At 34.9% G+C, this 26,395-nt stretch overlaps 5 protein-coding genes across 9 annotated transcripts; 4 read left to right on the forward strand and 1 right to left on the reverse strand.

Annotated features, from left to right (window-relative positions):
* Positions 1-580: 580 nt before the first annotated feature.
* LOC143207395 (uncharacterized) lies at positions 581-7,475 on the forward strand. 2 transcript variants are annotated; one of them, XM_076420830.1, is made up of 13 exons: positions 582-748; positions 818-991; positions 1,131-1,996; positions 2,072-2,173; positions 2,254-2,391; positions 2,474-2,749; positions 2,825-3,090; positions 3,169-3,318; positions 3,394-3,579; positions 3,667-4,605; positions 4,671-4,862; positions 4,936-5,207; positions 5,284-7,475. In XM_076420830.1, exons 2-13 carry the CDS (start codon positions 825-827, stop codon positions 6,686-6,688), a joined length of 4,959 nt encoding a protein of 1,652 aa, XP_076276945.1. In that variant the 5' UTR covers positions 582-748; positions 818-824; the 3' UTR covers positions 6,689-7,475. The 2 variants fall into 2 exon arrangements, with proteins under 2 accessions (XP_076276944.1, XP_076276945.1); XM_076420829.1 differs by having other exon boundaries at positions 581-991.
* On the reverse strand, positions 7,429-10,008 carry LOC143207401 (uncharacterized). Its single transcript, XM_076420839.1, has 5 exons — positions 9,439-10,008; positions 8,437-8,612; positions 8,104-8,291; positions 7,787-8,036; positions 7,429-7,703 (listed from the first exon to the last, which is right to left on the reverse strand). The coding sequence occupies exons 1-5, from the start codon at positions 9,527-9,529 to the stop codon at positions 7,575-7,577; spliced, it is 834 nt and encodes a 277-aa protein (XP_076276954.1). The 5' UTR covers positions 9,530-10,008; the 3' UTR covers positions 7,429-7,574.
* LOC143207400 (general transcription factor IIH subunit 1-like) lies at positions 9,399-11,030 on the forward strand. Its single transcript, XM_076420838.1, has 3 exons — positions 9,399-9,559; positions 10,321-10,523; positions 10,823-11,030. Exons 2-3 carry the CDS (start codon positions 10,370-10,372, stop codon positions 11,026-11,028), a joined length of 360 nt encoding a protein of 119 aa, XP_076276953.1. The 5' UTR covers positions 9,399-9,559; positions 10,321-10,369; the 3' UTR covers positions 11,029-11,030.
* Positions 11,031-11,096: 66 nt separating this feature from the next.
* LOC143207241 (general transcription factor IIH subunit 1-like) lies at positions 11,097-12,155 on the forward strand. Its single transcript, XM_076420455.1, has 4 exons — positions 11,097-11,252; positions 11,316-11,867; positions 11,954-12,080; positions 12,136-12,155. The coding sequence occupies exons 1-4, from the start codon at positions 11,097-11,099 to the stop codon at positions 12,153-12,155; spliced, it is 855 nt and encodes a 284-aa protein (XP_076276570.1).
* A 3,131-nt stretch (positions 12,156-15,286) lies between these two features.
* On the forward strand, positions 15,287-25,715 carry LOC143207394 (uncharacterized). Of its 4 annotated transcripts, none has more exons than XM_076420827.1 (11): positions 15,287-15,934; positions 16,264-19,934; positions 20,529-20,941; positions 21,030-21,056; positions 21,212-21,349; positions 21,436-21,557; positions 21,635-21,759; positions 22,073-22,356; positions 22,445-22,627; positions 22,702-22,818; positions 22,879-25,715. In XM_076420827.1, the coding sequence occupies exons 2-11, from the start codon at positions 16,508-16,510 to the stop codon at positions 22,951-22,953; spliced, it is 4,911 nt and encodes a 1,636-aa protein (XP_076276942.1). In that variant the 5' UTR covers positions 15,287-15,934; positions 16,264-16,507; the 3' UTR covers positions 22,954-25,715. The 4 variants fall into 4 exon arrangements, with proteins under 4 accessions (XP_076276942.1, XP_076276943.1, XP_076276940.1 ...); XM_076420828.1 differs by having other exon boundaries at positions 16,264-17,511; positions 17,599-19,934; positions 22,702-25,715; XM_076420825.1 differs by having other exon boundaries at positions 22,702-25,715.
* The last annotated feature ends 680 nt before the right edge of the window (positions 25,716-26,395 follow it).

Consider the following 26,395-nt stretch of genomic DNA (forward strand, 5'->3'; position numbering starts at 1 on the left):
TGCAGAGAGGAGTGGAGAGGAGCGGACAGGAGCGGAGAGGACAAGAGTGGAGCAATGGTGGAGCAACAAGAGAGGATCAGAGACAATTAGAGAGGATTGGAGAGGATGACAGAGGATGAGCAATCAGATGAGCAATTGAGCAATACTGAGCAATACGAACTTCGCAAACAAACTTCCCCGAGACTTTTGCGCTCATAGAGAATTTACTGTATCTGGTCGGTGGTTTAGGGCAGTTTAGGGTGGTTTACATATGTAATTCAATTTTGGTAAATCTCTAGTGAATTATATTAGAGATTCCAATAAATAAATTAAGATGAAGTTTATTAACAAATCTTTAACAGAATTAAATTCTTTGATCACAATATTTTTAGATCCAACTTCATTGATGGCAAACTATTGATTAAACAAATTGTATTTTGTCAATGACAAGAAAATAACTAATTTAAACATTTGAATTTAACGCCAACTTCACAACGCTAACTTCACATTGGTGAGTGTCGCTACAGTCGCCACACAATGTATGTAATTTCAGTTGTATTTTGAAAGGTGGCAGCACATTTGTATTTGCAATTGTGGCTAGAAATTGCATTGCAGTTGACAAACTATGTATTGATTCTATTATCGTTAGCTGACAAAAAAAGGAATAGAATACATAAAAGTGTGTTTGTTAATTATCTTTTGTAATTTAAAGTGGTGATTGTTGCACAAAGTTGTACTTAATAATTTGACGTGTACCAGCTTGCTCTAAGTAATGTTAACCTAAATTAGAGCGTTAGACGTAAACAAGTAAAGAAGTTCAATCATGCTCTGTGTACAGAAAATAAATGGATCTGGAGAGGAAATCTCAGAAATCTTTGCCGCCGTTAGTTGAAGGAAAAATTCATGGCTATTTGAAGCTTGTTATAGATGAAGTCGTTTGGTCGGAGAAAAATTTTGGAGAAATTAAGATATTTGCGTCTTGGTGGGGTGAAACTGTCAGTGCTCAATTTAGGTAAAGCATTACAGTTTCTTTAAAGAAATTACGTTTCTATGAATGTACCTCTAATGTTTTTTAGTTTGTGTTTATAAACTCAAGTTTACTGTTTTCAATTGCTTTTTTCAACTACCTAAGGTATAGTTTTTTTTTCCAGACCAGTGGATATTGCAAAAAATATCATAAGATCCAAGTATGAAACAACAGAAATTTATGCTGTCCGTACGAATATATATCTATTTCAGGAATACGTTGAAAACTGCGAGTGTGTAGAATTAACGGTTGTTTCCGAAGAGAATAACATAGTCGTAGGAACATCCAAAATCACAGATTTATTAAAACTCTTTGAATCGAAGCCCTATATCGAATATGTACCAATAGTAAATGAATCTCTATGTAAAATAGGAGAAATACATGTTTCCATGAAATTAGAATATGCAACAAAACCTTCAAACATGCATTTGAAACTTAACAAATACGTCAAAGAGGATGGTATCGATAATACTATGCCAATGACTACTGATAGTTTTAAATATTCAGAAAAAGTAACAAGTAACGTACAGAATACTTTGAAGGCCAAGGAATATGAAATTTATAAGTCTATTTTAAAGTCGAGAAGAACAAAATTTCAAAAACATTTGACCAAAGGTAACGAGGAAGCTATGGACGAACTTGTTACACAAATTGTTGCCAGAGCGCAAAGACTCAGAGGAGCAGTATTAAGGGAATCGCGTGGTGAAGATGCGTTTGATTTCAGCGATAATTCATTGAGTGATAGTGTACAGTCTCGTGTGTCTACTAATGATAACGTTAAATTCTGGGAATACCTTTTGGGCAGAGAAACGTCAACTCTCGACAACCACAAACCTATAGTCGAATCGACCTCTCCTACTGCTAGCTCGATAGATTTAATATCTGACAGTTTCGACGTGAGCGAACATAATAAGAGGAAAATTGAACCGAATGGCACATGTTTTGCGCAAACAAATTCTTCATCGGTAAAAATGTATACTAAACCAAAAGGTACATATCTCGTTTAAATAAATATTCAAGATCTTCCAATTGTACGAATTAACATCGCAATATAATATATTTCAGAAAATTTACTATTGGACCAAGTAAATAGTATTCGAATTTTTGTGGAATCGTTTGCCCTGACTTCTGCTGGTTATAGACGTGTTAAATCTTCTTTCTCGTCACGTATGTTTACAAAATGTAGCTGGAGATTTATTGAAACCCATCTGCTCGCTGTCTTACAATATGTTACTTTCATTTTTTAGATCACGATAACACTTTCTTGCATCCTACTTATTTTGTTCAGTACGACATGACTTTTGAACATGTTAAATTAAGTAAAAAGAAATCAACGAGTAATAACAAGTCTGTAAGAATAAGTTCTAAAAAGCAAACAGATCAAGGTATGTCTCGATTTATTTGTGCAATATTAATTTTTTTAATTTTTCGTATATTAATAGTTTTAATAGAGACATCTCTTTACAGAAATTTATTTTAACCACGACGGTATCTATGAAATATCAAAATTGAAATCGCACACAGAGTATTTTGTAAAGTTTAAAATATTTATCCGTCATTTTAACAAAAAATCACTGATTGAATTAGGTGCTGGTACTATGCACATTAATGATATTATAAAAACGAAAAATTGGAGCACTACACAGCGTATAATTATTCTCAATAAGGGAATAAAGATGGGAGAATTAAGTGTGATCGCAGAATTAGGTTCAGATTTTGTTCATTTTGGAAAACAGTATATCGGTAAGCATAAGGCATATTTTTATAAAAAGAAAATTATGCTGATACTGATGTTTTAAATACTTTATACTTTCTTAGATGATATTATATCTTCCAAAGAAAATATTCCCAGTCTGAGAATGCTGCAACAATTGAGCAGAAATAAAAATAAGAAAAGATATAAAAATGCGACGGACATTCGGCCAGAAACACATAGCGAGTTACCATCGATTTCAACCCAAGTAAATCGTGTAACTACTGTTAATGATTTGCTCGCTACAACCAATGTACCTCATTGTGATACAGAACGTTCCGATGGTAGAAAAATTACTGTGGAAGATCGAGAAAATGACATTGATGAAAAAGTATAAAAAGCACAATTTATAACGCAAGTATTTTTCAAGTGAGAAATTATTGTTGCTGAAAAAATAATTATTCCACAGGTTTTACTTCGAGGCTTGATACATATTGCGGAAGGAAAAGAATTGTCAGAATTAAATACTTACTTAATATGTAGAGCATTTTGGACAGAAGACAAGAGTAGAAGCCTAATTTGTACTAATACGAGAAATCCACTTTATCGTTTTTCTCATGTAATTGCTTCACTTTTGTTTATTTTATTTTTACAATTCGATGTATGTCATGGTAATGTATTTTTTATGTTTCAGATAGCAACTGTAGTTTTTGACGCTGATCTATTAAATCTTATGAAAAATAATTACATAATCGTTGAAGTTTATTATAGAAACAACAATAATGTAGATAATCTATTAGGATTGGTAAAATTGTCTATTCATCCATTATACATCGCGTATAGAGATTCGCATGCACTGCCTGACTTATTGTCGTCCAAGGTATACATACAACATACTAATTTCTATGTCGAAAGAAACTTTTTTCGATTAATCCGATTTGCAAGCTAGTTTGTTTGAATATTTCAGTATCCTGTCGTGAGTGTAGACGAATGGGTACCAATTATCGATCCCGTAACAGGTCGATCTCACGGTCAATTGTATGCATTGGTAGCACTTGGAACCACAGAACAAATTGCATTGTTAGAAACTTCAAGAAACTTACGAAATACCTATAACGCCTCGGATTGTTCTGAGAATTCGTCTGAATTGGTAAATCATCCAGGAACAAGGTCACAAAACGATCGACGGTTATCTCATGTTAGCGATTTGGTGGAGAAAAAAATGTGTTGTTTAGATTTGAAAACTCAAGAATGTCAGACGGACATTTCAACTATTAAAGAACTAAAATCAGAAAAGATCTCACAAGAAGAAACAAATTCGGAAGATTTAATTTTACATAATTTAGTGGACCGTTTAACGGAAGTTTTAAATATTGACAAAGATGATTCGAACAACGAAATAAGTTTAAAGGGGAAGAAACCAATACCTATAAATGTAAAAGAACACATATGCATAAGTGACTTAAACTTCAATAATAGTTATTGCGAGAGCGATGGTAGTAGCATTAGACACAATTGTCGTTTACCCACAGAAACGTACAGAAGTGTTGGTGTTGGGGCCGAATACGAAGAAGAGACAGACCAACAACCAAACATTGATAACACCAGTCAAGTATTCGACTTACCTTCGATGATACATAATAAAGAAGATGATTCGTCGGATTCCGAAAGTAGTCAAACAATGTTTCGAGCTGTCGTTGAAATCGAATGTGCATTGCATTTACCAAGAGTAGAAAAGTTTAATGAGACCATCGAGCCCAGTACATATGTATCTTTCCAGGCCAATAAATGCGATCCATCGAAACATTTAAATTCCTGTATGATTACCAATGTTTTCCCACAAAGTTGTAATCCCAAGTGGAACTGGAAGAACGACGTAAAACTGCCAGTGGAATTACTTTTACGTGTACGTAATCGTTAAATTGTCTAAGAATTGGACACTTTATCTTCTACAAAATTGTCTTTTTTCAGGCTGAAAAGAGATTGATTTTAAAAGTTTGGCGGATCGTAGACTCGGACACAAGTATGCAAATACACTTGGAAAAAGATGTCGTTATTGGATTTTCTGCTATCGATGTTTCAGTCTTAATTTCCGGTTTTCCAATAATATCCGGTTGGTTTCACATAATGGACTTTTCTGGAGAATGCAACGGACAAATCAAAGTATTGTTCTGATTTAATTTTTCGCATGTGTTTACTTCGTCTGATGGTCTGTACGTTAACGTTTATATTTTAGGTGTCCATAGCACCATTGGATAATTTATCAATGTTCAGGAAACCAACGTCGACGCTGAGAACAACACGAATCCCAGTGTACGATACATCTCAATTAAATTGGTTAGCATTAAATGCACCGGCGGTACATACCAACGACGCAATAAGAAAGGATACTTCGTCAACTGTTGTGCAAGCAGACACCACAGAGCTCACTGAAAATCAATTAGCCGACTCTATGCCGAATGTGGGTTTCGAAGACGCATCTATGCCGTTCTTATCTTTATCGCTAAAGTAAGAAAATTTATTTTCTCTTTTTTGTTTTTTTTTTGAGAGGAGGATATCATTATAAAATTGATACTTTTTCTAGGAAAAAACTGACCGAATTAGATGAAATTACAAAACGTTTGGAATTACGGTTGCGTGACATTACGAACGCAGCTTTCGAAGATTACATTGATAATGAATTTGATTTAAATGAATCGAACAGTGATGTAGAAAATAATGATTGTAAAAGTGCGGTTGCAATAACATCTGTTGCAGACACAGTTAATGACAGAGTGAGACAAGTAGTTGAATCGAATACGAATCAAAATACGTCGAGCGAAAGTGAAATTCGTGATTACTCGTCTGAACCTTTTGCTAATGTTAGAAAAACAAACAAATCTGCGAGAATGAAGTCCGGTTCTTATTTCGTGGGAAACTCTTATGCCGAACATGATGTAATCGATTCTCAAGCACAACATGGAAATGAAGAATCTGTAATGCAGAACATTCGAACATTGGGAAATAGTCCCTCTGATTATCCAGAACGGGGAACGAAAACCCATATAAATTATTTACTCGATAAACTATCTTTACAGTTTCCTCTGCAGTCGCATTCGACTTTAACCGTGCCAATGACAAATAACAATGATTTATTGACAAATTGCCCACAAAACAGTAACGTTATGCGGAATAATGGTACATGGTTGAGTGCTTGTACTCAAGAAAACAACGCTTGTACAATACCGAAAGGGACAGACGATACAAATGAACGAAATATTGAAACTTCTAAGGGTCATACGATAAATTGCTCAACTAATGAAAATAAACACTTGCGCGAAGCGTCGTCGCAATCTCAGATCACTAACAAAATGTCGACAGTCATCCGTGAAGAATTAACATCCGAAGAAAACAGCGATGCGTCAAAATACGATGGCTTAACAACTTACCTGATAGCTTCAAACATTCGTCACATGGACTCGAACAGTGTTTTCAATCCACTTCTCTATCAACATTTAGTACCAGATTTCTATTATTCGAATACATTGCCAGAAGAAGAGGCCATCGAACAATTAGATAATCGTTACACTAAAGATTTTATTACATCGGCGAATAATCAATTAGACAATGTACAAAAGTCGACAGAGATCGGTACTTCGTCATCGGCAAGTCCTGAACTATTTCGAACGGTACAGTTTGGTTTGCCAGAAAATATTGATAACGATGGTGTTAACGTAACTGTCGTTCGTAAAGTCAATTGCAACAACTTGTTAGTAAGTAATAATAATAGTACAGAGTCAACCACAACTATATCACCCGAAAATACTTCGGTGAAACAGATTGATCTTGAAACGACTGAACATAGTTATTCTACTTTTTCTGAAACATCGGATCTCGTGTTATCGAGACAAGCTCCTGACGGTGGAAATCCTATGGAAGATATCACGAAACAATCAATTTTACAGCAAATGGACGACAACCAAGACTTATCGCCAAACAGTTGTAACTAGTTACTCGATGAAATAATTGTTTCGATGACTACAATTAGTGAGCATTTTACTTTACTATTAAGCTGATTATTTTCTAACGTAAGTAAAGCCGAACAGACCGAATGTCGAAGACTTTCGTTTGTCGCCTATCGCTTTAAAAAAAAGTAATATACATACGACATACCTGAATAATGTATGGTGAGACGATAACACCTATCGTCTGACCTTACTTTCGATTTTGATGATAGACGACTTATTGTGCGCAGACTGAACACTTCGCGTGTGCAATGATATTGGTGCAGGAGGTTAATATAATGAAACATTATGAGACATAATACATACATATATCAATACTAATTAAGCACTTATGTTACTTGATGTATCTACTACATACATATACAAACATCTTCATATATCACTGGTTTGCTACAATGGACTTCTAAATAAAGAATTCGATTGTTTTGAATCATTACAATTGGTAAGGACATCGTATATCAAAACGACAAATTGGCGTGTACATGTTATTAATTTATGCCATAAATTCTTACGAGATTCATCATTTATTATTCGCAGCGGCGAGTCAAAAACTACGAAAATAGTGTTTTAGCAAATGAGCGATACACGAATACTTGTGCGCTCACATTTTTATTTTTTTATACAGCGTGTGTACATATTATATTTAAAACATAAGCATGTATTGAAAAGAATTGTATAAATATTCATTGAATTTGAGACGAATCAAGTCATTATACGAGACATTCTGTTTGGTAAATAAATCTTTGCATTTAAGTGTAAGAGGAACAATATACATATATTATTCGATTCATTATATACCTTGCCGTATTTTCATAGAGCAAATTCGATTTCAACAGGAATTATTATACATATATGAGAGGGTTGACTGCATTCATTCTTTTAAATAAGCAGAAAGGTAAGACTCTCTCTGGATCCATTGTGTGACAATTTTAGGATGCATCGACCATGTTTTTGCAGTGGTTGCGCCATGTTGATGCATAATCGAACAGTCTCGTATTTTCTACAGTTTTATCAGAAATAAGTATCTATGCAGACATAATAGATCCAATTATTTATGCTGTACATAGTACATTGCAGACTCACGCGAAATAATTTCGAACTTGATTTTTTACATCTATTTCGTCTTTCATGCTCGACCATGCATAATCTACATAAGAATATTTTATTTTTTAGGTGCCAATAATCGTCGAATATCTGTTTTCCACATCGTTTGCAGACATCTGCCTTTCCACTACAACATTTTAAATCCACACCGAGTTCCATTTTCACTCTACCACCAAAATTATGTGCAAATCTAATACCTTCTCCTTTGGCACTGACATACATTCCTGGACTATTATATATAAACATTAATTCATTTGCATTGGATAACTGGTACAGTTATAATTTTCTTATACTACCCTGGAACTGAATTTGCGGGGAAAGATCCTGTTTTACATTTATACGATTGCTTTACTTTACTCGATTGTTCAGGGAGTACAGAAGTATCGTAAACGATCGGCGATGAGTGATCATTTTTCTTTAACGCTTGCATTGCGAATCTGGCGATACCACTGTAGCCCCTTTTACTGATGCTACGAGAGCAAGGCTGAAATGTAATGTATCATTTGAATCCGCGTGTAGTATTTACTTTGTAATATTTACAGTATCATCAGCCAGTACTATAAATTGTATAATTATATATTATATTTACAATATCATCAACCAGTACTATAAATTGTAATTATTCATACCTTATTCTTAATAGCTTTAAACGATTCTAAAGCATTGTATGAATTTGGTGATACGCTCGGATGTTCTTCTAACGTGTAATATCTCATAAACGGACTCTTCTCGGTAGTATCGCGTAAACGTCCTGATCCAAAACATATTTGTTGCTGTTTTTGTTTTTGTATTATATAAGTAAATCCTGTTTAGAAAGAAGATCAATCTTATTTTAATACGGTATAGTTTCATTTGATCAATGTTTACATGTCAGTAATAAAACAACAACGAAAAATTGCAATAAAATGCGTATTAGATGGTTTGTGTATTTAGAGGATTTTAATTTATCTAGATTTGAGGAGTTTAATTTATCTTGCGACAAATATTTTACATTACCTTCCATTTGAGCTTGAATTTAGAACAGATTCTCGCGATATTATAAACTTGTTATAGTTTTATTTATATTTTATTCACATTCATATTTGCATTCTGCATTAATTTACATGACAGTTTGTGCGTGCAAATGTATAGTTTCTGTTTGAAAATCACTGAAGTACAATTCATATGTTTTGTTAACTAATTATTATATTATACATATGATTGGTTGACTAGCCAAGAACTAACTGATTTTCTGTTTTTGATAATGAGACTTGTAGCAAACGATAAAACAGTGCAATTGATATTTTAAACAGTTATAATCGTAAAGATATCCTTGTAACGAGATTTAAATCTGGCGCCATGTAGCGCGCTTGTAACTACGCATGCTTTTACGTATATCATGAGAATTACAACTTGCGCTGTTTTAGTCAAATCAACGACTCTACGATGTGAAACGATTCTTTTTTATAATGTGGATTTACAATAAAAATTCTGGATGTATATAAGAGAATATAGAATGTTGCCGTGGTGTAATTATTTGAATGAAAAGGATAGAAGTAAGGATAAAACCATTTAATAAGTGAAATGTTAATGGAGGCTGAGTCGAACAACAGAGTGCGGTAGTCTCGGCAGGTCGATGGTGCTGTTCGTACCGACGGTCCGTTCGCAGCCGTCTTTGCTTCGCGATGTGTCCACTGATGTGTGTTTCTGCACATGGCCGTGCCGCCCAACGGGCTTCTGCATTCTTCCACGGTTTTTCGCACTTTGTTACCGGTAAATGAATTCTTTATAGTCAAATTTTTCATTCGCACAATCAAACGATGCACGATCCGCGCCTTAAACAATACCAAAAGCCTTCTTTTCCTTGATAACTGTAATTAATAAATCTAAGACGCGAGTCACGAACGAAATCATATCAATGTTTGGTTCCTAATGTAGACTTAAAATTTTATTTGTGTTTCACGAAATTTCACTGCTTGCCGAAACTCATTCATTCCAATATGAGTCTGTATCACCAGAATATTTACAAAGAATGCTTTTTTCGAAAGTTGTTATGCTGTAATCTGATATTCAAGGACGCACAGTGACAAACCGTAATTTCTATTCACGGTACTGTATTTTTTCCAAAATTCTATACTTTGAACGATCTTTTTGTTTAATCGAAAATAACCGTGTAATGGAAAACTAATGACAATTTTTAATCTTTCATTTGACGATACGAATTATTCCCGATTCGTAACGTTTCTCTTGAACAATATTCTCTATTCGTATTGCATATATATATATATATATATATGTATATATATAAATATATATTTGTCTCTTTTCACTGTGTATATATAAACGTGAATGCCAAATTATTATTTTAAGTATCTTTTATAATAGATATAGCTTTACAATACTACGCGAGAAAAGAAATTTTTTGTGCTTGAAGTAATTATACATGACTAATTGAATAGCACCACAAAAAATCATAAATATACTTCTTTCTTCCAAACAACGCTAGATACTTACTTTATAATACATTTTTTTAGGGTTGTACCTAGTATTTTTAGAAGACTTATCTAGTACAGTATATCCACCATGACTACATCGTCGGAAGATGTGTTAATGCAAGTAGGACAAGTTCGTTATAAAAAAGGAGATGGCACATTATATGTGATGAATGAACGAATAGCTTGGATGCTCGATAACAGAGATACTGTGTCTGTTAGTCACAAGTATGCCGACATTAAATGTAAGACCATCCGTGTAATCAATGAAATATTGTTCAATAAAAGAAATATTCCAGAACAAAAATGTACCGCTATAAATTCATTGCATCTTTTCGTTGTTTACCTATTTGACAAGTGTACATATATCTATACATAACATACAGTATTGTGTGTTTATATATGCTTGCAGTTATGCACGTGTATGAACATATATATATATATGCACATTTGTATATTTGGATCGAAAATTTAACATAAATTGATTGCATAATTAAGGATTTATAGAAATGTGGCCTCTTATAATAACGCTCCACTTTTTCAGTGCAAAAGATATCGCCGGAAGGAAAGTCAAAAATACAGCTGCAAGTTGTATTACATAATGGTTCTTCGTCTACGTTTCATTTTGTAAATAGAAACGGACAGGAGGCACAGATAAAGGATCGCGACGATGTGAAAGAGTTACTTCAGCAACTATTGCCGAAATTCAAAAGAAAAGTGAATAAAGAACTAGAGGAGAAAAATAGGTAAAATACAGTGGGTATTGTAATTGAAAGTTTCTTCTATTCACAAATGATAATGAAATACGATTTACCAGAATGCTACAGGAAAATCCAGTACTGCTACAGTTGTACAGAGATTTAGTTATTACCCAAGTTATTTCGTCGGAGGAGTTTTGGTCACAGCACGCTGCCGAACATACTCAAGCTAAAAAGAGTCAGCGTCAAGAAATTGGTGTTAATAGCGCTTTTTTGGTAAGATTTGAATTTAAGTAGAAATTATTGACCAGAAAATGAGCGAATACGTTTTTTTTTCAGGCTGACATAAAACCACAAACCGATGGTTGCAATGGATTGAAGTACAATTTGACTGTCGATGTAATAGAATGTATATTTAAGACGTATCCTGCAGTAAAAAGAAAACATCAAGAAAACGTGCCTCATAAAATGTCTGAATCCGATTTTTGGACAAAGTTCTTTCAGTCACATTATTTTCATCGAGATCGTATTAATGCAGGGACCAAGGATCTTTTTACCGAATGTGCCAAAATAGATGATCAGGAGCTCAAGAAAGATATTCAATCGGGTATCGATGATCCATTGGTAGACATTACCTCCTTCGAAGATCAAACCCTGGATGAAAATTATGGAAACGGACCGAGCAAGTCTGATAAACTTTCGGGGAATATTGTTCATCAAAGCATGATCAAAAGATTTAATCAGCATAGCATCATGGTTTTAAAAGCCAGCACTGCCAAGCAATCTATACAACCTACACAACCTACTCAACCGCAATTAAATGGGTCGACACCTTCTGCAAGCAAGTCTGCACTTCCTAATCGAACCGATGAACAACCAAAGACTAAAAAGGTAGGTAACACATAGAAAGAATATTGTATATCGTCCAGTACATTGTTAATTATTAGCGATAAGAGCGAAATATTTCACACTTACAGCTTCGAATACAAGAGAAATTAATGTACGATGATCTCGATAGTAATTGTGACGCAAACACAAATCATAGCGCTCCACTGAACTTGACACACATAGATAGATATTTACATGGTCCTGTACCAGGATTTGGTAATACGGTACCTACATCCGAAGAGCTTTTTATGACTGTAAACCAATTAAAAAGAGAAGCAAACGGATGGCTGACAGGAAATAGTATACCAAGGCAATTAGCAACGTCGTTAGTTAGTCCGGCTGCAGCCGTCTCGGCTTTAGGGGAATTAACCCCTGGTGGTTTGCTGATGAAAGGCTTTAGAGAAGAAAGCCTTGGACGTAAGTAAATGATTGAAAAAAAAAATCAAGAAATTCAAATATTTGAAAAATTTGATGTTTTTTTCTTGTATATTCGCAGAATTAATACCAAAGGATTTAGAAAAAGAGTTACGTAACGTTTATGTATGCACATGCGAACTTCTAAGGCATTTTTGGCGCAGTTTTCCACCAACGACACCACAGCTCGAAGAAAAGGCAATTAGAATGCACGAAGCGTTACACAGATTTCACTCTGCTAAACTTAAACCTTTCGAAGTAAGTCTCTCGTTATGTGTATGTTATTTTATATTATGTTGTTTATCTATTAGTAATATTATTTCTTTTCTAGGATCGTGTTCAACGTGACTTCTCCGCCGTCAGTCAACATTTAACGAGTCACTTAAACCAATTATTGAACACGGCATACAGAAAATTTGCAGTCTGGCAACAACGTAAAATGCAAATGAGGTAGCCGTTAAATACTTTGTTCTATAAGTGAAAACAGCGTGAATAAAACAGAGCAATATTGGCCATCCTACGTATATTGCATTTTGTAATGTTACCGTAATTAGGAATTAATATGGGTGTATTTCACATAAAAAACCAAAGCAAAATCGTATCGTGCTGCCTGATATTGTTTATTTATTCTTACATGATGATGTTTAATATTGTTTGAGAATTCTCATTAGCATATGTTCTCGGATTCATTTGTAAGAAAATATTTCAAGAATACTTACGTAATTTAATGTATAGATTATTTATTTACTTGTTCTCTAAGTTGTTATATACTATGTTGCTTATTTTGTGACGCTCTACGTCATTCGGTTATATATTACGTTGATGTTTCGAAAAAATCTCGAGAATTCAAATTTATAAAAAAAAATGCATTGAAATGTAGTATAACATTAATGTTTCTAAGTTTTCAAGAAAAGGAAAAAAAAGAGAATCGCGAAGGTTAAGACCTGTAAAAAGCAACCGGTTAGAAACGTGTGTACAAAAACATTTAAAAAGTGTTGTATGATATCAAAGTAGCTGTGATACCGCCACTGTACCACTTTGCTTCTCGGTAAAATTCACCCCGTTTAATTACATTTCGGATTTTTTGTATATGTTATAGTACTTGCAGTAATAGTATTAGAACGTAAAATATATCTCGCTCATAATAAGAAAAAAACAATGTACTTGATGCGATTTGCACTTTGCATCACAAAATTTTGCATCGCGAATTTTCAAGACTTAGTACACGCGGTGGCATCGGTATACTTTTCAAGATATCTGCGATATACTCAACTAAGTGTCTTAATTGTTGGATCCTATTCATTTTATAGTAACAGGTAAGGCAACTTGCAACATGCAATTTCATAAACTGCCTCTACTGCTCACTTTCTTTACAGTAGCAATAATTTGGCAGTTCTACATATTTAAATGGGTGATACCTATTTTATTCAGTAACGAAAAGACCATATTCGCGAGTTACGCTACTACTACTACTATATTATTATTATTATTATCATTATTATTATGAAAATAGTTATAAATATATTCTTACATTACCATTATAATAAATGTTATCGTGCGCATACCAATTTTTAATTAACAATTTGATGAATTACGATCGATTTCCTTTGTATTAGAAAGAAATATAATAACATTTTCATAATTGATTGTTCGTTTATGTCCTATGTCGAGATGAGTCTTTCCAAAACTTCGTAATTTCACAATCAACAGGTGTGCTTGTATACAGGGTGTCCTTTGTAACACTTTTCACGATTTTTTAAGTACTCGCGATAATCTGACAAAAAAAATTTTAAACATAAGTTTTTATATTATTACTAATAAAAAATTTTGTTCTATTATTGTCAAGGCCACCTTCATTTTTTTAAATGGCACTTCAAGGTCATCTGAAGGTCATGGTATACTAGGTCGTTGAATTAGTTTTAATACGGGCTAATACAAAGTGCTATTTTAAAAAATGAAGGTGGTCTTGACAATATTAGAAAAAAGTTTTTCAAACTTTTTTTATTGCAATGTATAGGAAATCAAAAACTTTTTTGTCAGATTATCGAAAGTACTTGAAAAATCGTGGAAAGTGTTACGTGGGACACCCTGTACGCATCATCCTCCCTGATTAGTTAATCGATTTCTTTACTTTTACATTAGAATAATAATATTGTTTTTCATATAAGAAATATTTCGGAATGGTGAAATATATTAGGTTGTTGTATATGAAATGTTTATGAAACATTAAACAAATTCAACTGGTATATTCTAAATGAACTTACTGATCAAAGTAAACACCAATGTAATCAAAGTATTCTGTAAACGAATTTCAAGTTTCTTGATTGTATTACGGTGAAAACTGATATTTTTGGTCATCTATGTTCATCTGTGTTCTTCATTTATGAGATTGTTATTTCCATTTTGTAGTCCTTTCCACCATCGACGAATAGTACATTAATTAATTACCGCATGTTGACTAAAAATCACATAATGCTATTGTCATGCTATCGTCAATATGATATTCTTCCACACTGTATAAAAGTAACATACGACATCTAAATTATATAATTGAATATAGAATATTAAGGATTATCTTTGTACCTTAAAGTTGTATACAGGGTGACCCAAAAATGTTGTACTTCCTCGAAAGGGATGATTCCGCAGGTCATTTGAAGTAAATTCTTCCTTTGCGGAAGTATTCTCCACGGCTTTGTCAATAACTCCTCCGTTTTCGCAAAGGAAAAAGTTACTACAAATGACCTCAGGAATCACGCCATTCACGGAGGTACACATTTTTGGGACACCTTGTATAATAAATCTATAGATGGTAATAGCATTTATTGAATAAAACATTTTACAAGATATGTATTCTAAAACCGGACAGTTCATATGCAACAACCTAATAGATAGAGCAACGATAGCAAGACGAAGAAAGTTAACGAAGGATGGTAAGTGTTGATGATTTCCTTGAAAAATCCCGCTCCCAGGGTTATCTTTTGGTGATCCTGTTTCGATAGATGGCGCGATTCATTGTTGATTCGATTCAAAATGGCGGCCTATAATGGGCACTGCGGGGTAACATTGTTCAATTCCCCGCGATAAATAAGCCCGTGTGACGGTAACTGAGCGCGGTGTGTGCGTAAGTACCGGGTCTAGGGTGTACCAGGAATGTACACTTTTCTTTGGATGTTCGAATCATGTGAGCGTAATCACGGTGCCAGCCGATCGTGTGTCGTGCGTTGGCCAAGTTTGTGTAGCCATATTTATTGTGTTATTCGATGAGACGTTATATCTTTTTCTACACCGGCAAATGTAATTCAGTAATTAGTATTCAAGACATATGGCCATATAGCGACGAACGTGAAATTATCGTTTTAGCAATTATCGCTGGCAAGAAATGTGGCGATTCAATCATCTACGATAAAGGACCGATTACGAACGGACGAAACATCTAAGGACCTTATCATAATAGGTCATGAAAAGACGCTACACTAGGTTCTCTGCGATTCTTAAAAACCGGCGCACATTCGCTATTTGTTTCTTTTTGTATAGACCTCTGTTTCTACAATTTCTAAGCAGCACGATTCGTGAAAAACATAGGAAAACATTGGTACTTTTGCTACCTCTGGTAGCATACATTCTATTGTTTTGGTGCCTGAAGGATATTATAAAACGTGAGTTTTTTTTTATTAAATCTTCTGTTCGACCACTTTTCATAGTTATTTCACATGATGGATGAATGGTTTTCTACAGTTTTAATAATAACATCCGTTATTGAGAAATAGAACGTCAACAGAGCAATCTGGAGTATATTATTAAGCACTATGATATATACCAGTTGACATTTCACAAGATGATTCCTATTGAATTTGTGCTAGTAAATTAATAAGAAAGAATTAGAAGAATTAGTTTCTTTTGCCTAGAATAAAACTTTTTACTTTGTGCAAAATCGTTTGAAATGTTTTCCTGAAACTATACATAAAAACATTTTGTTATTTTCCAGAGTAAAATGGAGAAACCGTTATATCATATTGTCAGCCCCCATTGGATGGAAATTTATAGACTCTATATTCAGTGAAAGTTTTTGCTATAATTTATTTTTACATGATGCAAGTAATGGACATATGCAAGTTACAACAAGAAATTATGTTATGAATATTACAGAGTATATGAGTAACATTTACATAGAAGAAAGTCTGCTGTACGTGGACCAAGTAGGCTAGGCACTACCGTGCCAAGTTTGGGTAATGGATCCCGTTGGTCCATGGTACGCGTCATATAATCGTCTAACTGCAAGTAGCGCGACCAACACGTTTCAGTCGACAACTTCGAGTGCGAGCAGTGATTTTGTATCTCATCACTTAGCAACAGCTGCTGGTCAGGCAGTTCCATCAACCACGTCGCAATTAATTTTACAAGCAGCGCATACAACAGCAACTCTGGCGGGTCAGCCGTCGCCATTCAACCCAGGGGGGTTTTTATCTCCGCCCCCTGTGGGATACGATGTCTTCTCACCTTTGTTTCATCATCCTAATCCAAAACAAGCGCATTATGTTACACAGCACAGGCAAGCTCTTGCTCAAGCTCAAGCTCATGCTCAAGCTCAAGCTGTATCGGTAACGAAACAGAGTAACACGAGCGAACCCGATATCTCTATATTGAGAGAGAATTATAGTTCTGCACATCAACCAACATTCTTTGAGCATCAGGGTACAGCGGCAACGTCGCCGACATCTGCGCTAGCCTGGTCTCACCAAAACAATGCGCAATTACCCAGCCCATTTGGAATTTTACCGCACGAAAGTGTTGTACCATCGTCTCCGGGACCATCATCTGCGACTAAACCTGCTACCGGTGTTTACGAAAACACATTCAATTCTCATTTTTCTACAAGTCAACCTATCAATAATATAAATTCTCAGTTGCCTTCGCCTTCTGTCTCTACTGCAGAGTTCAAGTCAACCAGTTACTCGGATAGTAAAAAGTCTATAAATGTTAGAGCTCAATCGCCAACGGTAAATGTTAAATCGGTGGTCTCTACGTCGCAAACTAGTAGTAATCAAACATTTTTCCAACAAGTACCTACCACCTTTAGTTCGGAAACGTTATCGAATAATTACTCTGCCACTAATGGAAGTCAAACTCCAAATGGAAAGGTGCAATCTTCTCTTCAGCATCAACAATCTTGCATTGTTTCTACTCCGAACAATACGGCTGGAAAAGAGTATAGAATTCCTCAACCACCACCCAGGTCAGTTGCATCTACAACTATATTTTTGAATACATCCGTCAGATCTGTACCAACGCAAATTCAAGACAAACCTTCTACTCGAAACAGTAATTATCCCTCACCGCCGAGCAAGATAACCACCCCGTCTCAACAAAGCATTCAAACGAAAGCTCAGACAAAGATATATCCGGAATTGAATGCGCACAGTGAACACAGGCGAAATGAGCAACCGTCGCAAGATAGCACACAGTCGTCGCCAATTAGTTTTTCTATTATGGAGTCACGGGGGTTGAACTATACGGCTGGTAATAATACAAATTGTTCGAGTGCTAGTGGGAAAATTGCTAATCAAAGAACTCAATCGAACAGCAACTTGCAAACCCATTCTCAATCTCAGCAGCAGCAGCAACAACAACAACAACAGCAGTTTCATGTTCTAAGTCAACAGCAAACATCGTACAGACATTACATGACAGGATCAGATACGGAATATCATCATTCAGGTAGATCGAAATCTGCAGCTTCAACCGATTCTACATATTCTTCTAATAATTCTGCTCAGAATGGACCTGACTGTAGCGTTGTGGTACCACGAAGACCGAGTCCATTGCAAGCGCATTCGCAGGCGAGTCCTTTGGGACATGTTCCAAGTCCTGCTTATCCCATGTACAATAGTCCGATGACTGCAATGTCGTCTCCTTCCCCATTGCAACAGCACGCAGAAAGTAATGGGAATCAGTGCGCGAGTGGGCCAGCTTACAAAAGTGCTGTACAACAGGTTACACCACCGTCTCCGTTGGATGTGACCGTGCCGCGGCCTGCCTCGCAGGGACAAGTTGTTTATTCGTCGGTAATCACACGCGCTTTAGGTACCACCGAAACGAAAGCCAATTATAATGCGGAAAATAAAAATTACGAAAGACAACAACAAGATTTTCCACAAACACAGACGCAGAAACAGTTATGTTGGGAAAACGAGAATCGGCATTCGGTAGGAAATCGAAAATTTTCTGCTGCACTGTACGCTGGTGGAAATGCAGATATAAATGCTCAAACCTTGCCGGTTCAGCAACAAGTGCAACGCGTGATAAATGTTTCAGATAGACAGCAAACGTACTTTGAATCGAATCAAGTGACTCTGCAGGACTTGAGCAGCTGCAGAGGAGATCCTATGAGTATAGTGAAAAATTTGCAAACTTTACAGCAAAGTTCGTGTCAAGTACAGCAACAAACTACCGCTGCTTCTGTAACTCCAACTGAACAACAGCAACAACAGCAGCAGCAGCAACAACAACAGAAACAAACGGAAGAACGTCGTAAGGTGGACACTGTAAATAAGAAGAGAAAGAGTTTAGAAAAATGTGGGCATGGTTCTTCTTTGAACGAAGCGAGTGGTGCAGCGACGGTAACGGATTATTTAAGTAGAATACCACCGCCTGCGCACCATAATACAAATCAACAACAACAAAATGGCTACTTCGATTTCGAAAGATGGAACTTACCACCGCCACCCGCGAAAATGTTTCCCGGCACGTCAGGTGCTTTCAGTTCGCAATCAAGTTTACACCACTCGAGCAATTTTGTTGGCACACCGGCGCATCAGCATCAGTCTCTGATGGTCTCTCATCATCACGCGCCACCCCCGATCCCATATTTTCCTGCTTTTCATATTCCTCCAAGCCATCATCACTCACCGCACGACTTCCAATCTTCCGTTGAAATCACGCCGATCGGTTTCGGTGAGAACACGATAAATCAAAATGTGAATTATAGTCAAGAGGTCAGAGACGACCAGCCTAAAGTAATTGTTCCTAACATTGAAGAAGAATTAGGTTTTTTACAACAAAGTCAACAATCGCTTGAAACGAGTAGCATGTTGAACAGAGATTTCAAACGACCGAACAAGGACCCGAATTCGGGATTCATGACCAGTTACTTGAAGTTCTTGCAAGGTGAAAGAGAACCCTCGCCTCCGCTCACAGTTCGAGGTGGTAGAAAAGCAACGTGGAGTAGGTCGAAACCTTATATTCCTATCGAACCAAGTAAACCAGCAGAGAACGCTACGAATGGCGAAGCAACGAAACCACAAGTAGAAAAACCACCGCCGCCACCCAAAGAGACGCCGGTGATCGATTATGCCAATGATCCTCGGTATTTTCCGCTACCGAAAGAACGGAAAAAACAAAATTTTGACTCTAGCGACGACGGCTTTACCAGCGACGACGATTTCCTGTTTCCACCGAAGAAATCAGAAAAGAAAGTAACAAACGCGACAGTGACCGAGACAGTGACCGCTAGTAAACCGGAAGGTAAATCGAGAAAGGGGAGACCAGTTAAACCCGGAGGACCAACGGATAGGAAGAGAAGAGCTGCCGCAGCAGCGTCTGCGCTGGAAACCGTATCGCTTTTGTCGGCTGGCAAAGCGTCGAAAAAACACGAAGAAGGTAATACACGAATCACTTTCTTTTTTCATTATTTATATGTATGTATATTGTAGTACTGTATTTGTGTGCTGTTTTTCTTTTTTCTTAACAAAAAGGTAGATGCTAGACAGTATACATAATGACTAGACTGCGGATCTTAATGCATTTACCCAGTCAGCCAGGTCTGCCTCGAGCAGATATTGGACACAACCTGCAATCGTACGATGCGAGCAGATGGCGAGCAGTATGCTGGTAGAACGACGATCGAAGCTCAGTGTGCTTGTTTTTGGACAGCAAATCGTGCCAGCATAAAGCAATACTTATTTGGAAGCAGTGTATGGCATCCTGCTGGCACAACCAGCTGTCCAAAACCGAGCATTTTACGTACCATATATGGTTTATAAAAATTTAGAACGAATTTTATTTATTTTGGATCTGCAAATGCTATTACCAATGAAAATAGAATTTCACTTGGTACCACTTTCTTAAAATTTGTTTACAAAATTTGAAAATTGCATAAACATCCGCAGTCTAATAATGACCCACCAACCTGTAAAGGATTAAACCTCGTTATACAACCAGTATGTTTCTATCAAATGTTTTTCTGTTGTATAGTGGACCCTTTACTTCTACCTCCGAGACGAGAAACATCAAGAAGAAAAGCAAAAGAGAAAACCACGGTGAAACAATTTTTGGACCGGCAACAGGGTATAGATTACTTCGACAATGACGAAGAGCAAGGTGACTCCGATTCTGATCCTGCTTGGACGCCTGCTGTAAAATTAGTTGGAGATGAAGAAGAGAAGAAGAAAAAGCGTGGCAGACCCGTTATCACGAAGAAAAGCAGGAAAGTGAAAGAGGAAGGTGACTACTGTTCTGGCGACAGTGTCGGTTCCAAGATCAAAACTAGAAAAAAACATGAATTGCAATCGAAAGTTTCCAATGCTAGTGGAAAGCTGTCCTGTAAAATAGATGAGAAGCTGTTGGCGTCTATCAGTGACGAAGACATTGATATTTCGCCATTCAAGGTACGTTGTTCAATTACCATATTGTTGATGAATATCAATCGACAGTGTATAAAAAAAAACTATGTGAACATTCATACGTTGCATGCAGCGTTCTGTGGACAATTCAGAAGATGCGGTAAAACCCTTTTACATCTTTATCTTAATATATGTATAATATTTTAATTTAATGGAATTTCTCATTTTCTGTTTATGGTTTATTCTGCATTATTCGGCATTCTCGTCAAGTAAAATTTATTCACGGTATAATTACAAGCTTACACGTTTTTCTAGTCTGGAGAATTTGTTGTGATGAAGGTAGATTTAAACGAGGAATATCCAGCGCTTTGGAGAATTGATGGTAAAACGTTGCTTCAAAAATACGAACCATTCACGTCAAATGGAAAAACATTGTACAGAAACATATCCACGGTAAAAAGACAAAAAGATAAAACAAACAAAATTTCTTTTTTCAATGTTCTCATATATACATACATTAAAATACTAATATCTTTTAGTATTCGGGTTGGGCGCCACAAAATCGCCACATATATCAACAAGTTCCGGTAAAATTTTGGCAACAAGGCAAAACAGAAACTGTGGTAGAATTCCTGAGAAATGAAATGATCATTGACGATAAGTGAGTTATGATGTAACTGAGAATTTGATTTGTAATTGGGAACACCTGAAATGCTTACATTTTGCCCCCTTTTTCAGCGAAGGTATCGATAAATATATGAAAGAAACTGAAAAATATCAAGATAATTTCGAAGTGTATATACAAACGTTGATTTCGCAAGCTTTGGATTCGAATTTCCTCACAGAAATATTTCAGGAACAAGGTGTGTAGGTGTTTGGTACCACATATAATATTTTGATGTCTAGCATTGTATACATATTTAATCACTAGACTGCGGATCTTTATGCATTTATAGGGAAATTGAGTAGATAAAATTTAAAATTGTAGGAAAATTTTGAAAATTGAAGATGTCAATATATGATGTCTCATCTATTAAAATTATTAAGGGAGGAAATAGCATTCTATTTGGTTTCTATTTCTTGCAATCGACGCAGACAATTTTTATTTTGCATAAAGATCCGCAGTCTAGTGATCACCACGAAATATCAGGGCTTTAAAATTTATGTTTTCAACAGACGATTATTTCCTGTCAAATGTTAAAACCGTCGATGAAATAACAGAGGAGAGGAAACGTAGTCTATTATCGACAACAAAATGGCGACTAAACGTTGTAAACGCAATATCAACCTGGCCATGTCTAAATGTTCTGAAGGATTTACCATGTATAGAGTACAAAGGAAAATCGTGTGCTGGTTGTCAACATTCGAAAATTCACGCTAGAGTTCTACTGTACGGTCAACCGTACAATGCTACCACGTTGGAAGGTTCTCCGCCTGATCCAAGGATACCTCAAGAAAAAGTATTGTTTACAGAATTTCTTATCAGTTTACTTCTACTTATTATTCTACAGAATATCTCTATTGTTGAATTTATTGTACGATTACCAGGATTTTTTACTATGTCGTGTATGTCAAGCGAAGGTAGCTTTGTACAATAAAGTAGCGCATCAGAAATATTTGATGTTTTTGGAGTGTGCGAGAAGAGTAGCGGATAAAAGAGTAGCAGACCCTAATAAGGATACTACAATTATATTAAACGAATTGTTGGCAGATGAAACATGGTTAAATCAGGTAAATTATAAGATACTAATTGTGGGTATACAAGTTTCGAATAAATACGAGAAAATGTTGCGTTTTCTTTTTAGCTATTCAAGGAAGTTCGAACTATCTGGGCTGAAATAGACAATTTGGAGCGACAAACTAAATCAAAGTCGAACACGAAGTCCACGTCATCCTCTTCAACGAACAATTTGGACGGAAAGGTTGAACATGTTTTAACGCCGCACGCAACTGAAATGACTGTTGAGACTTCTGATTCACAGGTGCCTACACAGAAAGTTGAAGACAATTCTGAGACAGTGTCTTGCGAGGTGCAACTAAACAATATACCATCTTAGTGGTGCTATGATAATCATCAGTTTTGTTTAATATTTGATGTCACAAGACCGTTAGGAGCTTAGCGATAAATTGAATTTATGAATATAAAATTAACGACAGTTTCGAGACCAAACGATTGAATGATGTATTTTGAGGATGGTAAATGTTTAAATCAAGTTAATGCTACACGCTGTGACGAATGGTGAAATGAAATATTAATATGTAATCAAGAAAACTATGATTATGTCGATAAGAAGTAGGTAAACAGCGAGGTAAGTAAGACAAGATTTGCGTATAAACATCGGACATGTGTAATATATTCATCCCTTGCGTAAGAATTAGAAAACAGCCCTAACTTTGCCATTGTAGTTGCATAATGATAGATTTATCGAATATCTGTGTGAATATAGACCTTTAGTATTAGAATTTGTATCATGATAAACTTATAGTAAGATCAAGGTCTGATGTGTAATGATCTGACAAAACACGAAAGACAAATGATTAGGATAAAGTATGCAAAGTGATATGGCGTATTAAACGTCGTGACCTTCTCTAATGTATTTACGTACGTCACGCTCTTTAAAACCACGAAGATCCATTTTCTGTGAAAAGCAGAAATTGTTACACGCTGTTCGTTCCTCTAAATGTAATTTTTGAATTCATCGTGCATTTTATATATATACACACATGTATGTATATACATGTACATATACATACATATATGTATAAATCAAGTATGTTTTTCAATGATTTCACAAATGTAAACTGTATTTATGTTCGCATTAATTTGTATATAAATAGATAAAAGTACAGGTAAAACATTTACACGTATCAAATGCGTTAAAAACATCAAGAGGTGTTCCAAGGTAGCGTTCTTTTAATAAAATGTTTTATAGTAAATGACATATTTTGAAAATATTCTCTTATTAAGAAAAAATATTAGATATCTTGTAGAACATTTGTATATACATAAAGGTACTTTTAATAAGATTAGGATTACTTTCTTTTTCTATATATATATACCTTCAGTTCATTATATTTCGTCATGTAACCTTCACGACTTACTTAGTGCATTGCTGCAGTACATTCAGTAGTTCACATACTAACTAGTCTCCGAATTCTTCCATGCTAAAATTACTCTTACAAAGCAAACGCTACTCATTTTACAAAATGCGAATGAAATGTGAACATTGTTTTATATTGTTTATTTTTGCGAGTAATAACGAATAATAATTAGCGAACGATGCATTGAGAATTGTATATATTTTCATAGGAATTCTAGTAGCGTCATTATTCAAGATCTTCTATATATGTATCTTATCGAGAAGTACAGTTTTTAGTGGTTGCTATATATTCAAATTATCATCGCGTATTCGTATTCAATTCATACGCGAAAATACTTGGTCCAATCGAGTTAAGAGTGCATACGTTGTTCTTGTTTAAAAGTGGTTAAAATCTGATTATAAAAAATTCATGAAAATTTCTATACGTTTTTGTTACTCTTGATACAATGGCAATATCGTAAACGACATGATGGCTACATTATTGCATAAAATTCGATGCACCTGGAGTATGAATATATATTTTATAAATAAGACCGTTTCTACAGACGCTTTTCTTTCAATACTTACGGAATACGTAGTGATAGGATATCGTGTACATTATATATTACACTTTATATTATATTAATATTATTATGTTACAGCTATTATTATCTTTATCATATTTGTCGCTATCATTGTTTACATCTTAAAATCGTTTAAGTTTTGATCTGTTTTAGATTCGTTAAGAAAAAGATGTTCTCTAAACACGAGAGTGGTGATATGCGTGTGTGGCGCGAATGTATTTTTCGAAGACGATATATCAAATTATATTTGTAAATTGTAAAAATATATTAATAACGACGAGTGACCGCTATGACAAAACCGTACGGCTTCATACATCTTTCATATATTAGAAAGGATCGGAAAATATTGTATTAGTGATCACTGTCGGATTAACCAAGTTGTATAATAAATTATTGGAGAAACTCGAAACTTAAAACTGGGGCATTTGGACACTAATGCAGTAACAATAAAGGAAAGTATGTAATTCAAAAAAAAATTTCTAACGAACGTGCCATGCAGTATTTCGTATCGACGAAAAGCTTGTGCTATATATACACACATATATAATACTCACACACACACACATATATATATATATATGTATTTTATTATATATTGTGTGCATCTGTATGCCTGTCGTGCGTGTATGTGTGTGTGTGTGCGCGTTGTGCAAGTGCTTAATATATCATATTACATGTATCAATTTATATTCCACATTTTTTAATTCGATCGTTATTAATTTGCCGATTTTATACACTTGCGACATACGTAAATGTGTAAAATATAACGAAACAAAAGTTAATAATGTTTTTATCTTATTTTGAACTTTAACAAATGGAAAATTTCCCGTTGTTATTATTTTGATCATTTATTGCATCTGAGAACAACAGTTCTAATAGAACTTGAAAATGCTATGCATACATATATACGTACATACATCATACATATATAGCACTTGCTTACAGTAAAATTGTTACTGTCGAAGTTAAAACAATTCGTAATGATTGTGCATTTTCTTTGAGAAAAAAAGCATATATTCATTTTTTCAATTGTACATTTTCTATTTTTTTAACATGATAAAGTTACGAACGGATACTATTAAAATATAGTCTAAAATTACTCACGTAATTTATGTTTTTATGAATCTTTTTAAATAAAGTTCGAAAATTACACAATTGTATCAGCGTTAGTTTTCTTTAATATACTTTCAACGAATTTATATCGTGTGCAATAATTTATAAATTCGTAATTGTTCATTTATAGTTATATATGAATGGAAGATGTTTGAATCACAGCAGCCGGATAAGTTCGTTTAATTTTTAAACGAGTAAAAAAATCATCGTCAGCAGAAGATACATTTTTGAAAGTTTCAATATAAAAATACAACCGTATTCAAAGGTTATCAGAATCTGAAATATTGTTTTATTCAGAGTTGGTTATCAATTGACTACTATTTTCACTTTGGTCGACTAATTTTGCATTTACGATTAAAAAGAATTAATCAAAACTTATTACGATCGACAACTTTAATTATTCACGACAATATTAATCATCGGTTTTTTACCTACGGTTCGTTGCCTGAAACTATCAATCGTGAATTACCATGTATTAATTTTGAATCGAAATCGAATTATAATAGTAACCGAGTTATTGTATTTCTAGAAAATTATATTACTTTCACTACACTTATTATATACTAGACTGCGGATTTTATGCATTTATGACAAAAATAACATCAATGTATTGTATTAGTTGCAGCTGAAGAACATTATTGAAGAATGAAAGAAATGATTACTTAAATTGTCCCTTGTTTGTTGCAGTTGTTGCAAATAATTTTTATTTTGCATAAAGTTCC

This window comes from Lasioglossum baleicum, chromosome 3 (genome assembly GCF_051020765.1).
Source record: "Lasioglossum baleicum chromosome 3, iyLasBale1, whole genome shotgun sequence".
Classification (NCBI taxonomy): Eukaryota; Metazoa; Arthropoda; class Insecta; order Hymenoptera; family Halictidae; genus Lasioglossum; species Lasioglossum baleicum.

Bases quoted from the DNA above. Each gene is read 5' to 3' on its own strand.
- LOC143207395 (XM_076420829.1), top strand. From the start codon at position 825: ATGGATCTGGAGAGGAAATCTCAGAAATCTTTGCCGCCGTTAGTTGAA. The intron at 2,392-2,473 runs GTATGTCTCGAT...ATCTCTTTACAG, and splicing joins TAAAAAGCAAACAGATCAAG to AAATTTATTTTAACCACGAC. The intron at 4,606-4,670 runs GTACGTAATCGT...GTCTTTTTTCAG, and splicing joins CAGTGGAATTACTTTTACGT to GCTGAAAAGAGATTGATTTT.
- LOC143207401 (XM_076420839.1), bottom strand. From the start codon at position 9,529: ATGCAGAAGCCCGTTGGGCGGCACGGCCATGTGCAGAAACACACATCA. The intron at 8,292-8,436 runs GTATGAATAATT...ATTACATTTCAG, and splicing joins TTAAAGCTATTAAGAATAAG to CCTTGCTCTCGTAGCATCAG. The intron at 7,704-7,786 runs GTGAGTCTGCAA...ATAAAACTGTAG, and splicing joins CAAGTTCGAAATTATTTCGC to AAAATACGAGACTGTTCGAT.
- LOC143207400 (XM_076420838.1), top strand. From the start codon at position 10,370: ATGACTACATCGTCGGAAGATGTGTTAATGCAAGTAGGACAAGTTCGT. The intron at 10,524-10,822 runs GTAAGACCATCC...CCACTTTTTCAG, and splicing joins CAAGTATGCCGACATTAAAT to TGCAAAAGATATCGCCGGAA.
- LOC143207241 (XM_076420455.1), top strand. From the start codon at position 11,097: ATGCTACAGGAAAATCCAGTACTGCTACAGTTGTACAGAGATTTAGTT. The intron at 11,253-11,315 runs GTAAGATTTGAA...TTTTTTTTTCAG, and splicing joins GTGTTAATAGCGCTTTTTTG to GCTGACATAAAACCACAAAC. The intron at 12,081-12,135 runs GTAATACGGTAC...CCAATTAAAAAG, and splicing joins TGGTCCTGTACCAGGATTTG to AGAAGCAAACGGATGGCTGA.
- LOC143207394 (XM_076420825.1), top strand. From the start codon at position 16,508: ATGGATCCCGTTGGTCCATGGTACGCGTCATATAATCGTCTAACTGCA. The intron at 21,760-22,072 runs GTGTGTAGGTGT...TGTTTTCAACAG, and splicing joins AGAAATATTTCAGGAACAAG to ACGATTATTTCCTGTCAAAT. The intron at 22,628-22,701 runs GTAAATTATAAG...TTTTCTTTTTAG, and splicing joins ATGAAACATGGTTAAATCAG to CTATTCAAGGAAGTTCGAAC.